Here is a 20536-nt window from a genome sequence, read left to right on the forward strand (position 1 = left end):
AGGATGATCCCAAGTGGTGCATTCATTTCTTCCTGCAGCTGGAGGGGGTTTATTGCCTATAAAGGGGCTTTGGAGAAGGGATGCAGGGACAGGCCAAGGGGAATGGCTTTAACCTGCCAGAGGGGAGACTGAGATGAGCTCTGAGGCAGAAGCTCTTCCCTGTGAGGGTGCTGAGGCGCTGGCACAGGGTGCCCAGAGAAGCTGTGGCTGCCCCATCCCTGGCAGTGTTCAAGGCCAGGTTGGACACAGGGGCTTGGAGCAACCTGCTCTAGTGGAAGGTGTCCCTGCCCGTGGCTTTACATGAGCTTTAAGGTCCCTTCCAACCCAAACCGTTCCATGATTCTGTGATAGGCAACATCTATTAATTCCACCATTTGGGTCTTTTATTCTGCTCTGATTTCAGGGTGCTCAGTGGAGCCCACCCATGCTCTCTACAAAGATAGAAGAGAAGCTTCCAGCTGTCTCACTGCTTCCAAAGAAACTCCTTTCTTTTCCTTGCTACTTTTCCATCATTTTGGAAATAAAAGCATCAACACCTTTGAAATGAGGAAGAAACCCCCTAATTTGCTGAGCTTTCGCTATACCCAGCAGCAGCAGCATTACAGCCCCTTCATGCGGGGAGAAAGCAGCAAAACCTGTAGTTTCCCTTCCAATTATCCATTGTTTAAGTCCTAAATCCCAACTAATTTTAGGGGAGGGAGGTTTATTTCCCTTGCCATCAGGTAGCTTGGCTCCTGCCTGGCCTGGCTGGTGGGTTTATGCTTTGCAATGTGAGCTACAGGCGCTGTTGGTCTCGTTCCTAGATTGATGCCGAGGTGCTTATCCGGGCGCTGCTGACCCCAAGCTGCCGGGAAGGATCCATGAGCCACGACCTTGGCTATGGACATCGTTCTGTCGGATTTTGTTCGCTCAACGGGGGCAGAGCCGGGACTGGCCAGAGATCTCCTCGAAGGTAAACAGGATTGGGAATGGAAGCAGGGAAAAGCCAGGCAGAGGCTGATGGGGAGCTGGGGAAGGACAAAGGGGTTGGAAGAGGCGTGGGAGCTGCTGCTGGTCAAACCCAGGGGCTGGTGGTTGGTGAGTGTGGTGCTGGAGCTGTTAGAGCTGTGCCCTCAGCAGCGTGGCTGGTGACATTCAGCCTTGGTTTCTTGTTACGCATCCATCAGGGAATGAATTTCAAGTGGTTGGAAGGAGAACGCATCAACCAGGAGCGCGGTTTCCTTCCCTCCATCCTTTCCCTTTGCCTGTGTTTGATGCAAGTGGCAAAAACGAGGGTTTCTTTTTCTTTATAGCAGCAATACCTTCACAAGGGCTGAAGGAATAGCATTAGGTGAAGGCTGCCAGTGTTTTGGAAGCAGTATAGGGATAATTATACAGGCAAAACTATGCTTTTACTGGTATATCTTGTTCTGCTTGTGGCAGTGGTTTGATTATGCCGATAGAACTTGCTGTTTGGTGGGTGCCAGTGACCTCTCCTGGCAGAGCATCCCCTTAGAGCCCTATTTACACCGGGGCTGGAGGCTGCTCCTGAGCAGGACTGGTGGGTTTAAGGTGATGGAAGGTGCTGAGATGCTCTGATGCTTCCTCCAAACTACTGGGAAGTTGCTCACTCCTGATTGTGTTTAGCTGGAGGCTGCAGGTGCTTAATTTCCACCCTGTACTTAGTGATGGGAAGAGCAGAGGAGAAAGGACACCAGGTCTTAATGCTTGAGCTGTAAACTTGCTCATGAGCATGGCCTTTGGGTTCATGTAGACAAAAGGATGGTGAGTAAATACCAGTGTGTGTTGTAACGCTGGAGGACAGAAATGTTGCACAAGGAGCTCCCCATGACCCGGCTTCAGTGGGAGCTTGGAGCCCAGAACCGCCCGCCGTGTGCTGGGCTGCACCCCCAGAGCGTCAGCAGCAGGTCAGGGAGGGGATGCTCCCCCTCTGCTGCATGAAGGGGGGACCTTAGAGCAGATCCAGTGCCTAAAGGGGCTCCAGGAAACCTGGGGAGGGGCTTTGGACAAGGGATGGAGGGACAGGACAAGGGGAATGGCTTTAACCTGCCAGAGGGGAGATGGAGATGAGCTCTGAGGCAGAAGCTCTTCCCTGTGAGGGTGCTGAGGCGCTGGCACAGGGTGCCCAGAGAAGCTGTGGCTGCCCCATCCCTGGCAGTGTTCAAGGCCAGGTTGGACACAGGGGCTTGGAGCAACCTGCTCTAGTGGAAGGTGTCCCTGCTTGTGGCAGGGGTTGGAGCTGGAGGAGCTTTAAGGTCCCTTCAACCCAAACCGTTCCATGATTCTATGATTTTGGGCTTGGTTTTTCCACCCTGTAATTATAAAGCAAGACCATACTTGCTGTGTTTCTTCCTATCACCCCTTTTCTTGTATAATACAGGTCATTTTTGTCACTGTTTGATCCCAGGACCAGCTGATGCTCCCACACCATCTGCACCAGCTCCCTGGTGCTGCTGCTCTGGATGCTGTAGCAATAATGAAGTCAAAGCCCTGAAATCCTTGCTAGAATCCATGTCTTTAGGCGCTTTGCTCCACCTCCCTGCCTTGGTGCTCGCAGCATCCATTGGGAGCTTGTTCCTCTTCAGAATTCCCATTAGCTGTGCTGGGTTCAGGGCTTCACCCTTTCACTTTGGCAGCCCCACGTCACCTCCGCAGGAGTCTGGCACGTTGTGAGGTGTGTGGTGTGGTTTTGTGCTGGTTCCTGGGTTTAACTTGCTTTGTTTCATCTCAGGGTTTCTAAGATTATCTGTTGGAAGACACATTTAGGCTTGTGAGAGCAAAGGTTAAAGCAGATGTTGCTTCAAGCCTTCCCTCTCCTGCTCGGCACATGGGTGGATTATTTTGGCTCAGTCCTGTGACGTGCTGCTGAGTTGCTGCTGTTTCTCCTGCAGCCTCAGTGGAGCTGACAGCTCCAGGGGTGGGAATGAGGGAAAACACAGAGATTTTTCTATTTTGGGTGGGTATTAGTGAAAGCAGTTGGATAAAATAGATGTCTAAAGTGAATTATTCAGATGCAGAGTTGGAGGGGGATATAGAATCACAGAACGGGTTGTGGGAAGGGACCTTGAAGCTCATCTGAAGCCACGGGCAGGGACACCTTCCACTAGAGCAGGTTGCTCCAAGCCCTGTTCAATCTGGCCTTGGGTTCTGCTGCTTTAAATCACCCCTGGTTCTGGCAACAAGAGCTGGACTTCTGGCCCGTGGTGTCCCCAAGGGACATCGGTTTTCCTGCTGGAGGAGGGAACCTCCCTTTTATCTCATCCAAGCACCAGCACAACCCGCTCTGTGCAAAAAAACCTCCCTGAGCACTTGAACCACCTCTCTTGGCAAGGTCCTGCACATGGGCCAGGGCAATCCCAGGCACAGCTACAGGTTGGGAGAGAAGTAATTCAGAGCAGCCTGAGGAGAAGGACTTGGGGGGTATTGGTTGATGAGAAACTGAACATGAGCTGCGTCAGTGTGAGCTTGAGCCCGGAACCCCCCGTGCGCTGGGCTGCAGCAACAGGAGTGTGAGCAGCAGGTCATGGGGGGGATCCTGCCCCTCTGCTCTGCTCTGTGAGACCCCCCTGCAGCACTGTGTGCAGGGCTGGGGTCCCCAGCATAAGGACATGGAGCTGTTGGAGCAAGGCCAGAGGAGGCCACAAGGATGAGCAGGGGCTGGAGCAGCTCCCATGGGAGACAGGCTGAGAACATTGGGGCTGTTCAGCCTGGAGAAGAGAAGCTGCGTGGAGACCTCAGAGCAGCTTCCAGGGTCTGAAGGGGGCTACAAGGATGCTGGAGAGGGACCTTCATCAGGGACTGGAGTGACAGGACAAGGGGTGATGGGTTCAAACTGAAACGGGGGAAGTTCAGGCTGGATGTGACAGCAAACTGGATTTTAACCTGATGGGTCATTCTCATCCCTTGACACTGATTCACTATTTCATTATAAGAAACCCCAACCAACCAACCAAAAATAGCCCCTTGACTCAAAAGGTGAAGCTTAAAATAACTTTCCATGTGGAGTCAGTCATTAAAAGCTGCCAATTGCATCTCTCAAAAGGATTTAAATACCTGAGGAGCATATTTCCTTTAGGGAATTAGACATAATGGCTTCTTTTATTGTCCGTGAGCTATCATATAAACCAACTGGTGGTTCATGTGTCTGCCTGTAGTGGAGTTACTCTATCTACAGGTGGCTGTACATAGACTGTGTATAGTGTACATCATCACTTCTACTTGCTAACTTAAGCAAGCACAGGGTGCCCAGAGGAGCTGTGGCTGCCCCATCCCTGGCAGTGCTCAAGGCCAGGTTGGACACAGGGGCTTGGAGCAACCTGCTCTAGTGGAAGGTGTCCCTGCCCAAGAGCAGCAGCTCTGGATGTGTCTCTGCACACACAAGGTGTAAAGCACCCATGTAACCTGTGGCAGCAGAGCCAGCACCTTCTGAGCGCTTGAGGTTCATGGTTCTTGCAGAAATGCAAATCCTGGACAGAAATATAGTGAGTGTGGTGCTGCATCCCTTGCTCCTGCTGGACACCTTCATGCTTCGTGGCAAACTGCACTAGTACTAGTTTCTACTGTGGAACTAATCTACAACTACCTGTAAGGAGGTTGTAGTGAGGTGGGGTTGGTCTCTTCTCCCAAGGAACAAGGGATAGGACAAGAGGAAACAGGCTCAAGCTGGGCCAGGGGAGGTTTAGGTTGGATATTGGGAAGAGTTTATCCACCTAAAGAGTGCTCAGGCATTGGAACAGGCTGCCCAGGGAATGGTGGAGTCACCGTCCCTGGAAGTGTTCCCAAACCACGTAGATGAGGCCCTCAGTGCCATGGGTCAGTGCTGGGGAACGGTTGGACTGGATGATCTTGAAGCTCTTTTCCTGGTTGATGCCATGACTCTATGTTAAGGAAATGACTTTGCTTTCTTGCTTGTGTGGTGGTGACCTCTCTTGCTGCCTTCCCATGCAGGCAAGAACTGGGATCTGAGCGCAGCCCTGAGTGACTTTGAGCAGCTGAGGCAAGTGCATGCAGGCAACCTGCCCCCTTCCTTCAACGAGGGCCGCCCCTATAAACCCCCTGAGAAGGAGACACCTCGTCCCGGGCGGCCGCCGCTGCAGCGGCAGGATGACATCGTGCAAGGTCAGTGTCACAGAATGGTCCAGAGCCATCCAGTCTCCCTTCTGGTGCCTGGAATACTCACATGCTGGAGCCATGCTGGGGTGCACTGGGGGGAGTGTGGCAGCAGGTCAAGGGAGGTGATGCTCCCCCTCTACTCAAGCCTGGTGAGGCCACATCTGGAATGATGTGTCCTGTTCTGGCCTCCTCAGTACAAGATGCTACTGGAAAGGGTCCAGTGGAGGGTCACAAGGATGCTCAGGGATCTGGAGCATCTCTCCTATGAGGAGAGACTGTGGGAGCTGGGCTCGTTTAGCCTAGAGAAGAGCAGAGTGAGAGGGGATCCCATCAATGCAGATCAATAGCTCAAAGGTGGTACCAGCAGGATGGTGCCAGACTCTTCCCAGTGGTGCCCAGTGACAGGACAAGGAGCAGTGGCCATAAACTGAACCACAACAAGTTCCACCTCAGCATGAGGAAGAACTTCCTGACGCTGAGGGTGGCAGAGCCCTGGCACAGGCTGCCCATGGGGGTTGTGGAGTCTCCATCTCTGGAGACATTCCAAAGCCACCATGGACACATTCCTGTGTGAGCTGCTGTGGGTGGCCCTGCCTTGGACTGGGTGATCTCCAGAGCTCCCTTCCAGCCCTAACATTGGGGTTCTGTGATCCAGCTACTTGCAACCAAAAGCCACCAGCTGAAGGCAGGGATTTGATCATGGCTTGTGCACCATTCACGTGTCTCCTCCCCTTCCTCTCCCCCTCAGAGAAGCGCCTGTCCCGAGGCATCTCTCATGCCAGCTCCACCATCGTGTCCCTGGCCCGTTCCCACGTCTCCAGCAACGGCAGCAGTGAACATCTGCTGGAGATGCCCATTTGCACCTTCCAGCTGCCCGACCTCACCGTGTACACCGAGGACTTCCGCAGCTTCATCGAGCGGGACCTCATCGAGCAGTCCATGCTGGTGGCCCTGGAGCAGGCTGGTGAGTGCTGTACTTAATGCCAACACAGTGCAGTGGTGCCAGTGTGGCAGCAATGCCAACAGGAGCGAGCCTGAGGCCACGGAGAAGCCACCACATGGCAGGGATGTGGCTCTGATGGGTGTCATTCCGTCCCTTTTCATAGCGTGGTGCAAGAGCTGAGTATGAGTCTGCTGCACTTTGCCTGCAGACACTGAATGTGCATAAACTGTGGGTGTCCTCATCACAGGTTGCATTATCTCATCCCCACCCTGAGCTTCCCGGTGCCCTGCACCATCCCGACAGCCTTCCTGAGAGAAGGAAGGGAAGAAATTCCTGTGTAATACACACAGTGGCTCACTGCAAACGTTAGGAGGCAATTCCAAACGTTTCAGATGGATGATGCATTTTATGTGCTGCTTCAATGCAGGAAATGGCTTTAACCTGCCAGAGATGAGCTCTGAGGCAGAAGCTCTTCCCTGTGAGGGTGCTGAGGCGCTGGCACAGGGTGCCCAGAGAAGCTGTGGCTGCCCCATCCCTGGCAGTGTTCAAGGCCAGGTTGGACACAGGGGCTTGGAGCAACCTGCTCTAGTGGAAGATGTCCCTGCCCATGGCTCTAGATGAGCTTTAAGGTCTCTTCCAAGCCAAACCAGGCTGGGATTCTATGAAAACTCTTCTGTTTGCCTGGAAAGGAACCACCTTACAAGTGCAGGTGGGTTTGTTTTCCAACCTGCTGGTTTCCCCCTGGATAGTTGCTAAGTGATCTGTGAATCAGATTGAGCTGGTGAATGCGTGGCAGAGAGAACCTAATACTTGTTCCCTGGCCAGCTTCCATGGGGTGGGGCAGTAAAAGAACCCCAGGCAAGATGTCAGGAGCTGTTACACCTCTTTCTGTCACTGATGCACATAGAGAGCTCTTCCCTCAGAGATAACATATATTCTTGATGTCAAATTTTAGCCCTCTCCTGCTCAAGTGTTGCTGTAATATGTACTCTCATGTTTTGGAAATGAACACTTGATCCAAGTGCTCTCGTTACAGCAGCGTTCGCTGCTCCTCGGCATGTCTGATGCAAAGAAACCATCCTGATCCGCACCTGAGCTGGATTCAGGGAAAGAGGGAACCAGGCTTTTTCATCCACGTGCTGGGGAGGCTTCAGATTAAAGTCTCTCTGCGTTAGAGAATCGTATCGTATAGAATCACAGACTGGTTTGGGTGTGAAGGGACTTTTAGCTCATCCAGTTCCCCCTGCCATGGGCAGGGCCACCTTCCACTAGAACAGGTTGCTGAAGTTTGTTGTAAATGAGTGTTTAGCTTGATTAAAGGGTTATCCTACATATAGAAACTCTTCCCATCTTCATTCAAAGCAGGGGTTTGAGTGTGGCGCTGCGATCTACAGTGACTCCCGTTATTCATGTAGTACATGCTGTCCTTAGGGGATTAAACAAGTATTTTATAGACTAATAAATGTTGAGATCATCTTCTTCTCTCCAGAGATCCCTTTACACCACTGTGGCAGAGTAAAGTGGCTGTAAATTGTAATGACACCCTCTTGGAAAGCTTTGAACAGGCTGAGTTGGATGAAAAGGTCTTGGTGGAGCTGAAACCGTGGCCTTGGCGTTCTTTGTCAGAAAACTGAATGGATTAAGCCCTGCCCTATATTTTGAAGCTGCAGCGTGGTTTTTCTTGTTGCACACTTGAAGGAGCAGTACCTTGCCTGAGGCTATTGGGAGAAACAGTCCAATCCCCTACTCCAACATCTCCTAGACCCGGTTGCTCCAAACCCCATCCATCCTGACTTTGAGCGCTTTCAGGGTTGGGGCATCCACCGCCTCTCCCGGCAGCTTTTGTCAGTGCCTCACCACCCTCAGCAGAAAGAATTCCTTCCTTCCTTCCTTCCAGCCTGAGATAGAATTTTGCCAGAGCAAGATTCCTGGTTGTAAGTTGAGGAATGGTTTCATGCCTTTGCCTTGGCTCTGAGCTCAGGCTTTCACCCCAGGGTCAGGGCTCTGACGCCAAGCCCACCTTCAGAAGTCCTCCGTGCATTGGCAAGAAACCAGCTTCACACTTCATCATGTTTAATAACCATCTGTAGGTAGACTGTTAAAAACTGCTGAGTTAGAGATCAGCTTCCCTGTGGGAATGGCATGGGAGCAGCAGCCAGCGGGTTCCTCGTTCCTGGGCTGGACATGTGCCGCGTCTCGGAGCGGGCGGTCAAAGCCATGGGTGCGTTGGGAATGTATCACCCGGGCTTTGAGAAGCTTTTCAGGCCGTGCATGAGCAGAGGCACGTGTGTACACGTACCCCTCTTGTCTTACCTACCTGGCATCCAAATAGCTTCACCTATAAGTCATTGGCTGGACTGGTTCCCTGAAGCAGGAGAGACAAGTCTGGGTCCACCTTGCTTGGACAAGCAGGCCAAACCTTCTCAGAAGCTGGGTGCTGGGCTCTGTTGGACCACTGCTGTGATGACTTCAGCCCCTCTGCCGTCATCCTCAGCAGCAAGACCAGGAGGCTGAGTCCTGGCTGCCAGGAGGAGGATGACCAAGCTCTGGGCAAGATGAGCATGGCCGTGGGTTGCATCGATTGGGCAGGCAGAGCAGCAGCAAGGTTGGTTGGAAGCTTTTGATTCCCATCCTTCCTAAGCAGGGAAGAAAGCAGCTACTGATGGAGTGATCGAGCTCTTGTCACTGCCAGATCCTGACACAGAAATGTTTGTGTTGTCTTCATCAGAGATGGGCTCACGATTAGAGATTAGAGCCAACCTCTCTCTCTTTCATAAATTGGTAATAGGTGAATCATCTCATTTTAGGTACATGAAACAAGCTCACTTCAGCACAGATGCCACCTTTTCTAGCTGCTTTCCTCTTCCAGTCTCTTCTTTAGCCCACTTCTAGGTGGTCATCCTGCTCCTCTGCCTCATCCAGTGATTCAGATGGGGGGAGGAACCCCAGCAGGGCCACTGCCCAGGGGTCCTGGTGGGTGTTGGTGTTGGATCTGTCACGTCAGCATGGGGAGCACAGGGTCAGGTTATCCCTGGGAATGCTGCCTTCGTCATGCACTTACGGTGCTGGATTCCCTGGTAGCCTTAGGGAAGCCATTTGGGTTCTGATGAGTCAGGCCTTGTCTTTGGGTGGGGGGGAGCAGCATCTCTATTCCTTCCCATGGCCATGACCTATTTCAAGGTTCCCATTAGAAGAAAGGACAGTGTTTTACCAAACACACACCTTTGTGTGCCGGTGTCTGACCTGTGCAGGGACAAACACATGAACTGCAGCAGAACTGGGCCCCAAAGAGTCACAGGATCAACCAGGGTGGAAAAGAGCTTTAAGATCATCAAGTCCAGCCATTGCCCAGCACTGCCAAGGCCACCACTAACCCATGGCACTGAGGGCCTCGTCTACACGGTGTGTGAACACTTCCATTCACTGACCTCACTGCTTGATCACAGGAACATCCTTTGTGCTCCTCAAACCAGTTCCCTTCCTCATCAAGCTTCCAGGGCTTGCTCCGAATAACCACATGCAGAGAAGTAATGTTGATTTAAATACTTGTAGGGGACCTCTTGGCCTTTCCACGGCCTTGACAGGAGCAGAACATTCAGAGGAGGGTTTGGGGAATGTGAGATGGCTCCTCCTGTGTAAGTGGAGATCTGCACCAGCGGCTCTGCCGTGCTGGGGACCTGCGCAACGTGACCACACTGCAAATAGCAAATGCCTCCCCAAGGTGTGTCCCCTCCACATCATTGAGCTCAGCTCAGCTCACTGGGAGGTTGCACAACCTCCACTGCCCCAGCCAGGACTGGCAATGCCCCTGACATGGGGAACAGCAGGGAATTCTCCAGGAGCACCATGAGATGGGTTAAAGCAGAGCAGCCGAGCACTGCTGGCTGCAGCGTTCCCTTGGCTTGGCTTTTGTGCGACGCTGTTTTGCTGCTCACGTTGCTCCTCTGGCCTTGTGCCACTTGGCACAAGCTTGTGCCTTGGCTGTGCCAGGAGCTCTGGTGAGTGAGAAATAGGCGGCTTTTCCGAGCAGAGCTATTGTCCTGAGGCAGCACCAAACACTCTGCAACCCCGACGGGTTCCTTTCCCAATGCTGGGACCGGCACGGAGCCGCCTGGTGCTGCGGTGAGCTTTGCTGCTTGGTGTCCTCCTGTGCTTAGGGGAGTTTGAAAGAAGTTTTCTCTATTTAGTTCTTCTGCAGCTGCTGTTGCTGAGGTGGTGCAAAGAACTTCAAGCAATCCTGGGCTTGGGAGCAGGGAGAGGTTCATTAGGAATTATAGAATCATGGAATGGGTTGGGTTGGAAGGGACCTTAAAGCTAATCATCTCATCTCAATCTCCCCTCTGGCAGGTTAAAGCCATTCCCCTTGTCCTGTCCCTCCATCCCTTGTCCAAAGCCCCTCTCCAGGTTTCCTGGAGCCCCTTTAGGCACTGGAGCTGCTCTAAGGTCTCCCCTTCAGGAGCCTTCTCTTCTCCAGGCTGCCCCAGCCCAGCTCTCTCAGCCTGGCTCCAGAGCAGAGCTGCTCCAGCCCTCGCAGCAGCTCCGGGGCCTCCTCTGGCCCCGCTCCAACAGCTCCACGTCCGTCTTGCGCTGTTGCCCTGGAGCTAGACGCAGGGCTGCAGGTGGAAATGCTGGGAAAGGGCTGGTTTTCTCCAAAAGCCATTGAAATGCGACTTGTTGGAAACCCGAATTGCTTCTCCCAAGCCAAAATAACCTGCCTGTTGCATGGGATCTGCTACAGGATAAAGTCACAGCCAAAGGAGGCAGAGCCTGGGTTTGAGGGCACAGCAGAGCGAGACAAGGCTGGGTTGGGAGTTCAAAGTCCTAATTCAGCCCAACTTCATTTCCTTGATGAATGTTTAACCTCCAGCCACACTGTATTTGACTCCAGCGCCGATGCTAATTTTCTTCCCTGCTTCTATTTTTAGATGCTCTTGGCTTGAATGACTACAAGTGCCTTTATATTGCCAAAGAGCTGTTAGATTTAAACGGCTTCAAGCACTGTCAGTTTGCATTTGCATTGGTAAAGCTGCTGGGATCAGCAAAAGGCCTGGAGTGTTGTACCTACCCCAGGAGCAGGGGACAATGAGGTGGCCTTCATTAGGGGTTTGGTTAGAAGGAGAAGAAAAGAGAAGCAGTTGTTAAGTGGATAAGTTGTTGAGGACTGTTTTGAGAGGCACTTGGAGGCGTTGGCAGCCCGATGGCTTTGAAATAAGAGGGATAAATGAGAGAACACTGGTTTGGGTGAAAATCCTCGCTGGGTTGGCTCCTGTTTGTAGTTAATTCTAATTTGCGTGACCTTCAGTTCAGCCTGGCCGTTCCCCTGCATCCCCATGAAGTGTTGCAACTCCCATCTCCTCTGTTTGATCCTTCACTACCACCTTGCCTCCCTCCTTCCTCCAGCCCCAGGATGGGTATGGAACTGCTCATCCCTTCATGTGGTCCCCCTGCAAACTAAGCAGGTTTCATCCTTGCTGGTGGCTTTTGGGGGTGACAGGGCCCCGTTGTCATGCTCTTCAATGCTTCCACAGGTCGTCTGAACTGGTGGGCGAACGTGGATCCCAGTTGCCAAAGGCTGCTTCCCTTGGCCACCACCGGGGACGGGAACTGCCTGCTCCACGCCGCCTCCCTGGGTAAGCTTGGCTTTTACAGCACTGCTTCACTTCAGACCTGCTCATACACACCTCCCTTCTCTGGCTGAGACTGGGGAGGACCCATCCTTTAGGAGCAGGACCCAGCATTTTCCAGCCATTCCCGCAGGAAAGCGGGATGCTGCCGCTCATCCTGGCCGTGGCAGCTGGAGGTGTGTGAGCGGTTGTGATGCTCAGGCTCTGTGGGAGGGGAATGGCTTGAAGGAAACAGGCTGCTGATGGCTTGTGGGCTTCCAAAGTACTTCTCCTTGTCTGTTTGGCAAGTTTCCCTGGGTTCCTGAAGGGAATGTGCAGTGACGGAGCCACCCCTTCCCTCCTCTTGTGTGTTCAAGAGCCCAGGTTCATCTCCCCCAGCTTCATCTTGGCACGTGTGACCGTAGCAAATGGCCTGAGGCTTCCAGACTCCTAAATCAGGAGGGTTTCCCATTTCCTTTTGTGTTGGGATTCCAGACACGGCGAAACCACAGTTTCACACGCTCTGGTCTCCTTTTCCCGTCAGACCTCGATGTAAAGGAGCGTGTGATTTGGGGAACAAGAGGTTGCTGTGTCTGTGAGATGCCTTTGAGTTGAAAGCTGAGGTGGCAGCAGCTCCAGCTGCAGGAAGACCCGGTGCAGGTGGGAAACACAGGCTTTGAAGCAGGAATTGGGGTATTTAGATTGAGGAACTTGCATTTCCCAGCCTCTGTTTCCCAGTTCCCCTGGTTCATGGCGGGTTGCAGCACCTCAGCAGATCGATGGAGCAATTCCAGCTGCTGCTCATCCTCTGCTCTTCTTCCCTCAATGCAGGAATGTGGGGTTTCCACGATAGAGATCTCATGCTTCGCAAATCCCTTTACACCTTGATGGATAAAGGCGTGGAAAGGGAAGCCCTGAAGCGGAGGTGGCGTTGGCAGCAAACACAGCAGAATAAGGAGGTAGGACCTAAACCAAACCCCATCCTCTTTGCAGAGGGAAAGGTCTTGATAAAATATCCCATGGGGCTGGGAGGTGCTTCCTGTCATCACAAAGTCGTGGTAATGTTGAGCAACTCCCTGGTTGTTCCACGATGAGGCGAATCCTTCAAGTTCTTCCCTGTGAGCATGGTGGGACACTGGAATGGGTTGAAGGGAGAAGCTGTGGCTGCCCCATCCCTGGCAGTGTTCAAGGCCAGGTTGGACACAGGGGCTTGGAGCAACCTGCTCTAGTGGAAGGTGTCCCTGCCCGTGGCAGGGGTTGGAACTGCATGAGCTTTAAGGTCCCTTCCAACTGAAAGCAGTCTGGGATTCTATGATCTGTCCCACTGTCTATTGTCAATAGATGATGTCATCTCTAAGACTGGAAGGATTTAGTGTAAAAGCAAAGGTTTCTTCTCATTCTGTGGGTTGCAGTGTTTACTTCCACCTCACAAAGAGGCAGACTTTCAGCCAGATTCTCTCCCTGGGCTGGCTTGAGAACCCACATGCAGAACTGTGCATGTTTCCTGCATAATATAGTGATTCCTTTTGCCTAAATCCACGGGGAGAAGCTGTGTCTGTGTGTCTAACGCTCTGCTGCAGAGGCTGGGCAGTGTTTCCTGTGGTGACTTGGGGCTGATGTGCTCTTTTCCAGTCTGGCCTGGTTTACACTGAAGAGGAGTGGCAGAAGGAGTGGAATGAGCTGATCAAGCTGGCATCCAGCGAGCCCCGTGTGCACTATGGCACCAACGGGAGCGGCTGCGGAGGGTACGTGAGTGGGAAACCACCACCTCGGGAGCTAAAGCACAGGGAATACCCCCCCTGAGCTCACAGCTCGGGTGGATCCTCAAGGGCTGCTCGAGGGGACAAGGCTGGGAATTGCTGCTTTGGGGGTTTGAGGAGAAGGATGGAGGGTCAGGAGAAAGCAAGAGGTCCCGAAAGCATCGCAGGAAGCGATTCTAATGCTCCTTATGGTGGGGTAACACATGCATGGAGCAGCAAATGAAGCTTTTTCTCCTGTTCCATCATGATGGATACTAAACGAGAGTCATAAAGAGAAGCTGAGAACTTGTGCAGTGCCCACTCTGTATTTCAAGGGCACTTTGTCGCCTCAGCCATCCCAAGCAAACACCAGCTTTAGTTAAGAGGCTCCCAAGCAGCAGCGTGGTATTCCCTGGGTACAAACCCTTGTCTTGGAATAAGACTTTTTGGGGGGTGAATCTGCATCTAAAATGTCAACTTAAGAGCTGAGATCAAACCAGACAGTGAATTTCTCCTTTCCCAAAGTGTGGAAAGCTCAGAGGAGCCGGTGTATGAGAGCCTAGAGGAGTTCCATGTCTTCGTCCTTGCCCACGTGTTGAAGAGACCCATCGTGGTGGTGGCAGACACGATGCTGCGGGATTCAGGAGGAGAAGGTGAGAACTCCACTCTCTCTTGAAGGTCTTTATGACCATGCTCAGGCTGCACAGTTCCTCTTTAGGGCAGGTTTTCATGGGCTCATGAACTGTTTCCATGGGGTCTTCTTGCTCAGTGAAGCTCATCTTGAAGCAGAGAGCAGAGATACCCCCAGAGAGCATGAGACCCAGCTCAGCATCACCGGCTGCTCTTTTCCTGTTCCTGAGAACATCTGCATGATGGGTTGGGTATTTTCCTACCTCTTTGGCCCCCACACGTGTGTGTAGAGCTGGGAAGTTTCCTGCTTGTTGGATTTGCCACTAGCAGGCTTAATTTCCTGTCTGAAAAGCTGAATCAGTTGCCATCATTCTGGGTGCACAATTGAAGTTGTTTTGTGGAGGAGTGAAAAAGGGCTTTTTATAGAAAAATCCAGGTTCGTTTTGCAGCTGTGTTCCTCCTGATGTGAAATCAGTGTCTATTTTGGGTTGTGGTTTGGGGCTTTTTGGTGGCTCTAGAGTGGACAGATAATTGCAGGTGAAACCTTGAATGAAGCACAGTTTGTTCCGGAGCAGTTGCAGGATAAACAGCTCTGAACTCTTTAACCTCTTGTGAAAACTAACCCTGATTTCTTGCCAGCATTTGCCCCTATTCCCTTTGGAGGGATCTATCTTCCCCTGGAAGTCCCAGCCAACAAATGCCATCGTTCTCCGTTGGTACTGGCTTATGACCAAGCCCATTTTTCTGCCCTGGTATCCATGGAGCAGAAGGAAACCACAAAGGATCAAGGTGGGTGGTAAGGTTTATATTAATCTATCATTAAGGGCAGCCCTGGGAGGGAGGACTGGTACTGGTGAGGTACTGGTGAGGTGCTGGCACAGGGTGCCCAGAGAACCTGTGGCTGCCCCATCCCTGGCAGTGTTCAAGGCCAGGTTGGACACAGGGGCTTGGAGCAACCTGCTCTAGTGGAAGGTGTCCCACCTCATTGCAGTGGGCTTGGACTAGTTGGCCTTTAGAGGTCTTTTCCAACCCAAACCAGTCTGTGATTCCATGAGGATTCTGTGATCTCAAGCACGGGCAGTCGCTGTGTGTCTTGCTGTGCGCCGGTTGCCATCAACGGTGGGTGCCAATGTGAAAGGTTTGTCATTTTGGGCATTAAAGCAGGCTCTTGTCCCTTGTGCAGCCGTGATCCCCCTGACAGACTCCGAGCACAAGCTGCTCCCTGTGCACTTTGCCGTGGATCCCGGGAAGGAGTGGCAGTGGGGGAAGGACGACAGTGACAATGTCAAGCTGGCCAGGTTGGTGATCCCCAAACTGGAGTGGATACAGCTGGAGGGGTTGTTGCTCTGTCCCCATCATGTGTCTGGATAGAAGTTGAACCCCTCTTCGGTGGGGTTGGAGCAGCTTCATCTTTAACTTCATTCTCATTTGATTCCCTGATTTCCTGAGGGAATTGCAGGGATTTAGTCTGGAGAAGAGAAGGCTCAGGGGGAAGCTTATCGCTCTCTACAACTGCCTGACAGGAGGATGGAGCCAGCAGGGGGCTGGTCTCTGCTCCCAAGAAACAAGGGATGGGACAAGAGGAAACAGCCTCAAGCTGCCCCAGGGGAGGTTTAGGTTGGATATTGGGAAGAGTTTATCCACCTAAAGGGTGCTCAGGCATTGGAACAGGCTGCCCAGGGAACGGTGGAGTCACCGTGTAGACATGGCCCTTGGTGCCGTGGGTTACTGTTGGGGAACAGTTGGACTGGATGAGCTTAAAGCTCTTTTCCACCCTGGTGGATTCCATGATTCCATGATTTCAGTACACTTTGGGTAGGGTTGTGCTGTCTCCTGAGCTTCATTCCCACAAGCTAAGGAGCTGATTGCTCCAAATCCTTGAGCTTCACCCATCAGCCATTGTATTGACACCAAAACCAAAGGGTATTTTTCCATTCCTCTGTCCCCACTGGACAATAACAGCAGATATCCCTGAGCCTGGGCCCCTGGAGCTTTTCCTGAAGTGGTTTTTGTGGAGAGGAGGATCATTTGGAAACCAGCTCTATTTAAATCTGTGACATGTTATTTGTCTCATGGAAAGGAAGTTTATTTGTGGAGTTCAGCTTCTTTTGTAGCAAGCTTGGTTCTGCCATTCAGGAATCCTATTTCTTCATTTGGGATTTAATGGAAAGGTTTGGAAGGCTACAAAAAAGTCACCTTTTGTCTCCTGCTGCATTAAAATGTGCGAAGACAAATAACTAAACGTGGAGAAGGGAACCTCAGTTGTTAAACTTGCCTCTAACCCACCCTTGGTTTCGATTTCAGCGTGACGTTATCCCTGGAGGCAAAGCTGCACTTGCTGCACAGCTACATGAATGTTAAATGGATCACGTTGCCTTGTGACACGCAGGTAAAGAGACAAAGAGGATTCTCTTTCCTCTTGAATTATTTAAAGCTCCTTTCCGCAGGGTGGCAGAGGTGGGGTTGTCATCTGGCCTGTTCTCCTTCACGTGAGCCTGTCTGTGCCCAACAGCCCTTGACAGCGTGAGGCAGTGTTGTTGCCTCCCCCTGTTTGAAAAGAGAAAACTCCCCAACTCAAATAAGAGCTGCTTTGGTCTGTCTGCAGTGGTCGAGGTGGCATCTCTGTAGCTCCAATGGTGATGGTTTGGTCGTGGCCTCCTCAACTGGCCACGTGCTCTTGGATCCTTTGCTTAGAAACATGTCTTCATCAATGCACCAATGCTCCATTGATGTGGAGCAGCAGAAGATGCTGTGACCCCAGGGGGATGCCAGCCATGCCCACACGGTGACCAGGGCGGGGTGTGTTGGCTCCTCCTCACCAGTAGCACCTCTTCTTCTCTAGCTTTGTCCCCCAAAACCTTTAGTGAGTCACAACGGTCACAGACGGCTGCTGGGAACATGTCACCTTGAGTGTGTTTGAGCATCCGGAGGCGAGCACCCACTTCTCTGTTCCACCTTCAGCTTGAAAAGCCTCATCTGAGAAGCCTGATAGACCTTAATATGTGTCTTCTTCCTCCCCAGGCACCTTTGGCACAGCCGGAATCCCCCACGGCCTCCGCCGGTGACGATGCTCGATCGGCTGCTGAGTCGGGAGAGTCAGACAAGGAGTCGGTCTGCAGCAGCTCAGCCAGCAACGGGGGCAGCAGAGCTTACAAGGACAAAGAGAAACCAAAGAAAGACCGGGAAAAGGATAAGGAAAAGGATAAAAAACGGGCAGACTCGGTTGCCAATAAGCTGGGCAGCTTTGGGAAGACTTTGGGGAGCAAGCTAAAAAAGAACATGGGTGGCTTGATGCACAGCAAAACTATCAAGGGAGGTGTGAGCAACGGGCAGGGAGATACCTTGGAGAAGAAGAAGAAAGGTTCCTTGAAGGCAAGGAAAGGCAGCAAAGAGGAATCTTCCCAAGGAGACTTGTCAGCTCCTGTGGAGAAAACCTGCCCAGGCAAAGCAGTCCCGGAAAAGCCATCGGATCCCTACAAGTACAGCAACGACGTGAGGCTGAGCCTGAGCATCCTGCGGGCTGCCATGCAGGGAGAGCGCAAGTTCATCTTTGCCGGCCACCTCAAGACCAGCAACCGGCACCAGTACCAGGAGGAGATGATCCAGAGGTACCTTCTGGATGCTGAGGAACGCTTTATGGCCGAGCAGAAGCAAAAGGAGGCAGAGAAGAAGGCGCTGGGCAGCGCTGCCCCTGCCAAGAAGCTGGAGCCGGAGGTGAACACCCATAAGGGTGAGGAAGCGATGCTCAACCCTGCTTACCCCCAGCCTCCCCCTGCATACACCATCCAGACCCCGGAGGTGGCCATAGGTGCTAAAATAGCAGCTTTTCCCTCTGGTTATTCGGGAGTTTTCACCTTTCCCAGACCTTCCATGGTCAACAGCATGGAAGGGTCGCATCCCCCCAGCTACCAAGACAGCAGGCAGCAGGTAGCGGGGGGGTCCTGCACCAACCTCCCTCCCTACGCCACCTTACCCAGGCACTGCCCCCAGGCCCGGCCAAATCCCTACCAAACCAGCCCTTCCCACCTCAGGAGGTTCTCCCCCACGGACATGGACATCCATCCCACCTACCCACCGGAGTGCAACGGCTCAGCCTGCCTCCCCCCGCACAGCAACGGCTACCGGGAATACCTGGAGCAGGACAGCTCGCAGAGAGGAACCCCGGCAGACAGAGCTAAAAGCAGAGTCCTTTATAACGTGCAGCAGACCAAATGCAAGCAGCCGAACTGCAGTTTTTATGGACATCCAGAAACTGGGAATTTCTGCTCCTGCTGTTACAAAGAGGAGCTGAAACGCAAGGAGCGGGAGGCTCTGGTGCACAGGTTCTGAGCGCTCTGCCCCGGCGCTGATCTTGGGACCCATAAAAGATGGGGAATGCAATAATATATATATATATATATTATGTTTTTTAACACACACACACACCCCCTGCTCCTCTCCCTCTCTGTGGAAGGAGGGAGCAGGGATTTGGTTGGTTGGGATGAGAAATGGCATTTGGCTGGTGTGATGGAAGTGATGCAGGAGGGAGAGGGGGTGAGGAAAACCAGCCTCCCCTCCCGGACACCCTGCAAGGAGGAGGAGGAGGAAGCTTTTCCAGAGGCTTCTCCTGGCGTTTGGGAAGGGAACACAGGGTGGAAGTTGGGGGGGATCCTTCAATAAACCAGACCAAAGCTTTGGGAGCACAGGGAGCAGCGGCCCACCGGGTCCTTCCGCCGGCCTCAGATGTCACTCACTGCCCAGAACCCAGCAGAAACACCCCCAGAATTCCACTTTGAACGTCACAAACCTTGGAATTGTGACATTTGAATTCCAGCCATTTTCCGTTTGTGTTTCTTTTTGCTGGTACTGAGCAAAACGTGGTTGGAATCGGACATTGTTGGGTTTGGTTCTTCAGTTGAACTCACCCGAGCCCGGCCCCATCGGATGTCTCTGAGCATCCCTTAGAGCGGGCTCAGGGCTCTGCCCTTCCAACGGGCTCAACTTTGGGTTTAAAAGGTTCTTTTTCAACTCTTTCTTGGGGTGGGAGGGGGACAGAGGGGGTGCTCACAGTGCTCGAGTGGTTTTGAGTTTCTTTTCCCTGCAGAAGTACTGTGCAAAGCCGTTGTGTCCGCGGTACGGCCGCCCCAGCTTAGGAGTGAGACAAGAACCAAGGTCAGTGTCTCCAGCCAGCAATAACCATCGGTGTGGGGAAGTGGGAGAGGACAAGGAGCATCCCGGAGCACCGGGAGGTAAATCCACAAGTGTCCATGGACACAAACCCCTGCGATAACTCTTTCTACTTGAGCTACTTCTGTACTACCTCTGTTCTGCTGAATCGAATTAACTCGGCTCCATTTTGCTGAGCCACGATAACTGACCTTAGGCTGAGGAATATTAAAGGATATTTTTGATAATAGGGCTAAAAAGAGTGAACCCTGAAGTCAAAGCAAACCTTTAACTCACTCACACGCTCCATGTGGTCCCCTCCATCCCCTTTCTCCCCCCATCCCAGCCCCGCTCCCGTCTCGCAGGGTGGGTTTCACTTGAGCACTGCGATGTTTGCACACATCTTTGGGGTTAGGTTTGGAACTGCAACTCCCCCCCCCCCATCCTGGCTCAGTGTTTTCCCCCTCGGAGTAAACCCTGACCGAAACTGCTCAAAGCTTTATAACATTCCCTCCTTTCTGTTTTTGGGGTGGTTTTGTCCGAAGGCAGCAAACTATGCAAATCCCTCCTAACCCACTGCCCAGCCTGGTGATAAGGGCTTAGAGAGCCAGGCAGAGGAGGCGAAAGTGTACTTAGCACTGGGGAATCACCCAAAGCCTTATTCTCCCAAATACCCCAAAGCTTGGCTCTAACCTACACGTTTTACCAGTTTAATGTGTATAAAGAACCCAATGAAGGCCTTTTCTAGAGGAGGATGCGGGAATGTGGTCCTGATGGATTGGATCAAGCCATGGGAGCTGCTTGTCCACAGGTCGGAGCTATCCTGGTGAGGGTTGAGCTCTGATTTAAGCAATTCCTTTTGGGTTTATTCAATCCCCAAGTGTCAATAAGCCTTGCCCAGCGTGATGCAGAAGGAATAGGTATTAAATACTGAGGGCTCAGTGCCAGATGCCAGGTTATTCCCACAAACTGCAGGAATTCCGATGTATTCCATCACAGGGATGAGGATGTGGAGCACCGGTTAAGCAGCAATCTCTTGCTTCACCCCAAATACTAAGCTTGAGGCATTGAAAACCCAAAATCTCACTATATAGGGGAGGGTCGCTTGATTTCTAGACCCATTTCTGCCAGAGATTCATGTTGTTTTGGGGTGGAATTCCTCTTTTTCCTTGGTAAACCCCATCCTGATGGATGCTGGAGGTTATGTGGTGGGGATTTTTGGACCCGCTCCCTGGAAAAGGGGCTTGTGATGCTCCTGGCCTCTGATGGTAACAAAGTGCTGCTCTTAAAACAGTGCAGGTTTAGGGGAGCTTTGCTTTAACTCGTCGTTGGGAGAGTTGTGCAGAATATTGTCTTAAAAGGAG

The 20536-nt window shown here is 52.3% G+C and overlaps 1 protein-coding gene across 2 annotated transcripts in view; it reads left to right on the top strand.

Moving 5' to 3' along the window:
- Positions 1 to 19432, top strand: part of OTUD7B (OTU deubiquitinase 7B) — a 28843-nt gene extending 9411 nt beyond the window's left edge. For both annotated transcript variants that reach the window (XM_030473920.1, XM_030473922.1), the window contains exons 2-12: positions 804 to 952; positions 4948 to 5118; positions 5861 to 6076; positions 11584 to 11685; positions 12490 to 12617; positions 13291 to 13403; positions 13923 to 14050; positions 14667 to 14816; positions 15211 to 15325; positions 16332 to 16416; positions 17049 to 19432. In XM_030473920.1, coding sequence (XP_030329780.1) covers positions 880 to 952; positions 4948 to 5118; positions 5861 to 6076; positions 11584 to 11685; positions 12490 to 12617; positions 13291 to 13403; positions 13923 to 14050; positions 14667 to 14816; positions 15211 to 15325; positions 16332 to 16416; positions 17049 to 18356 — 2589 coding nt within the window. In that variant the 5' untranslated portion in view covers positions 804 to 879 and the 3' untranslated portion in view covers positions 18357 to 19432. The remainder of the gene's footprint in view (positions 1 to 803; positions 953 to 4947; positions 5119 to 5860; positions 6077 to 11583; positions 11686 to 12489; positions 12618 to 13290; positions 13404 to 13922; positions 14051 to 14666; positions 14817 to 15210; positions 15326 to 16331; positions 16417 to 17048) is intronic.
- The last annotated feature ends 1104 nt before the right edge of the window (positions 19433 to 20536 follow it).

The sequence above is a fragment of the Strigops habroptila genome, chromosome 22 (genome assembly GCF_004027225.2).
Source record: "Strigops habroptila isolate Jane chromosome 22, bStrHab1.2.pri, whole genome shotgun sequence".
In the NCBI taxonomy this organism is placed as follows: domain Eukaryota; kingdom Metazoa; phylum Chordata; class Aves; order Psittaciformes; family Psittacidae; genus Strigops; species Strigops habroptila.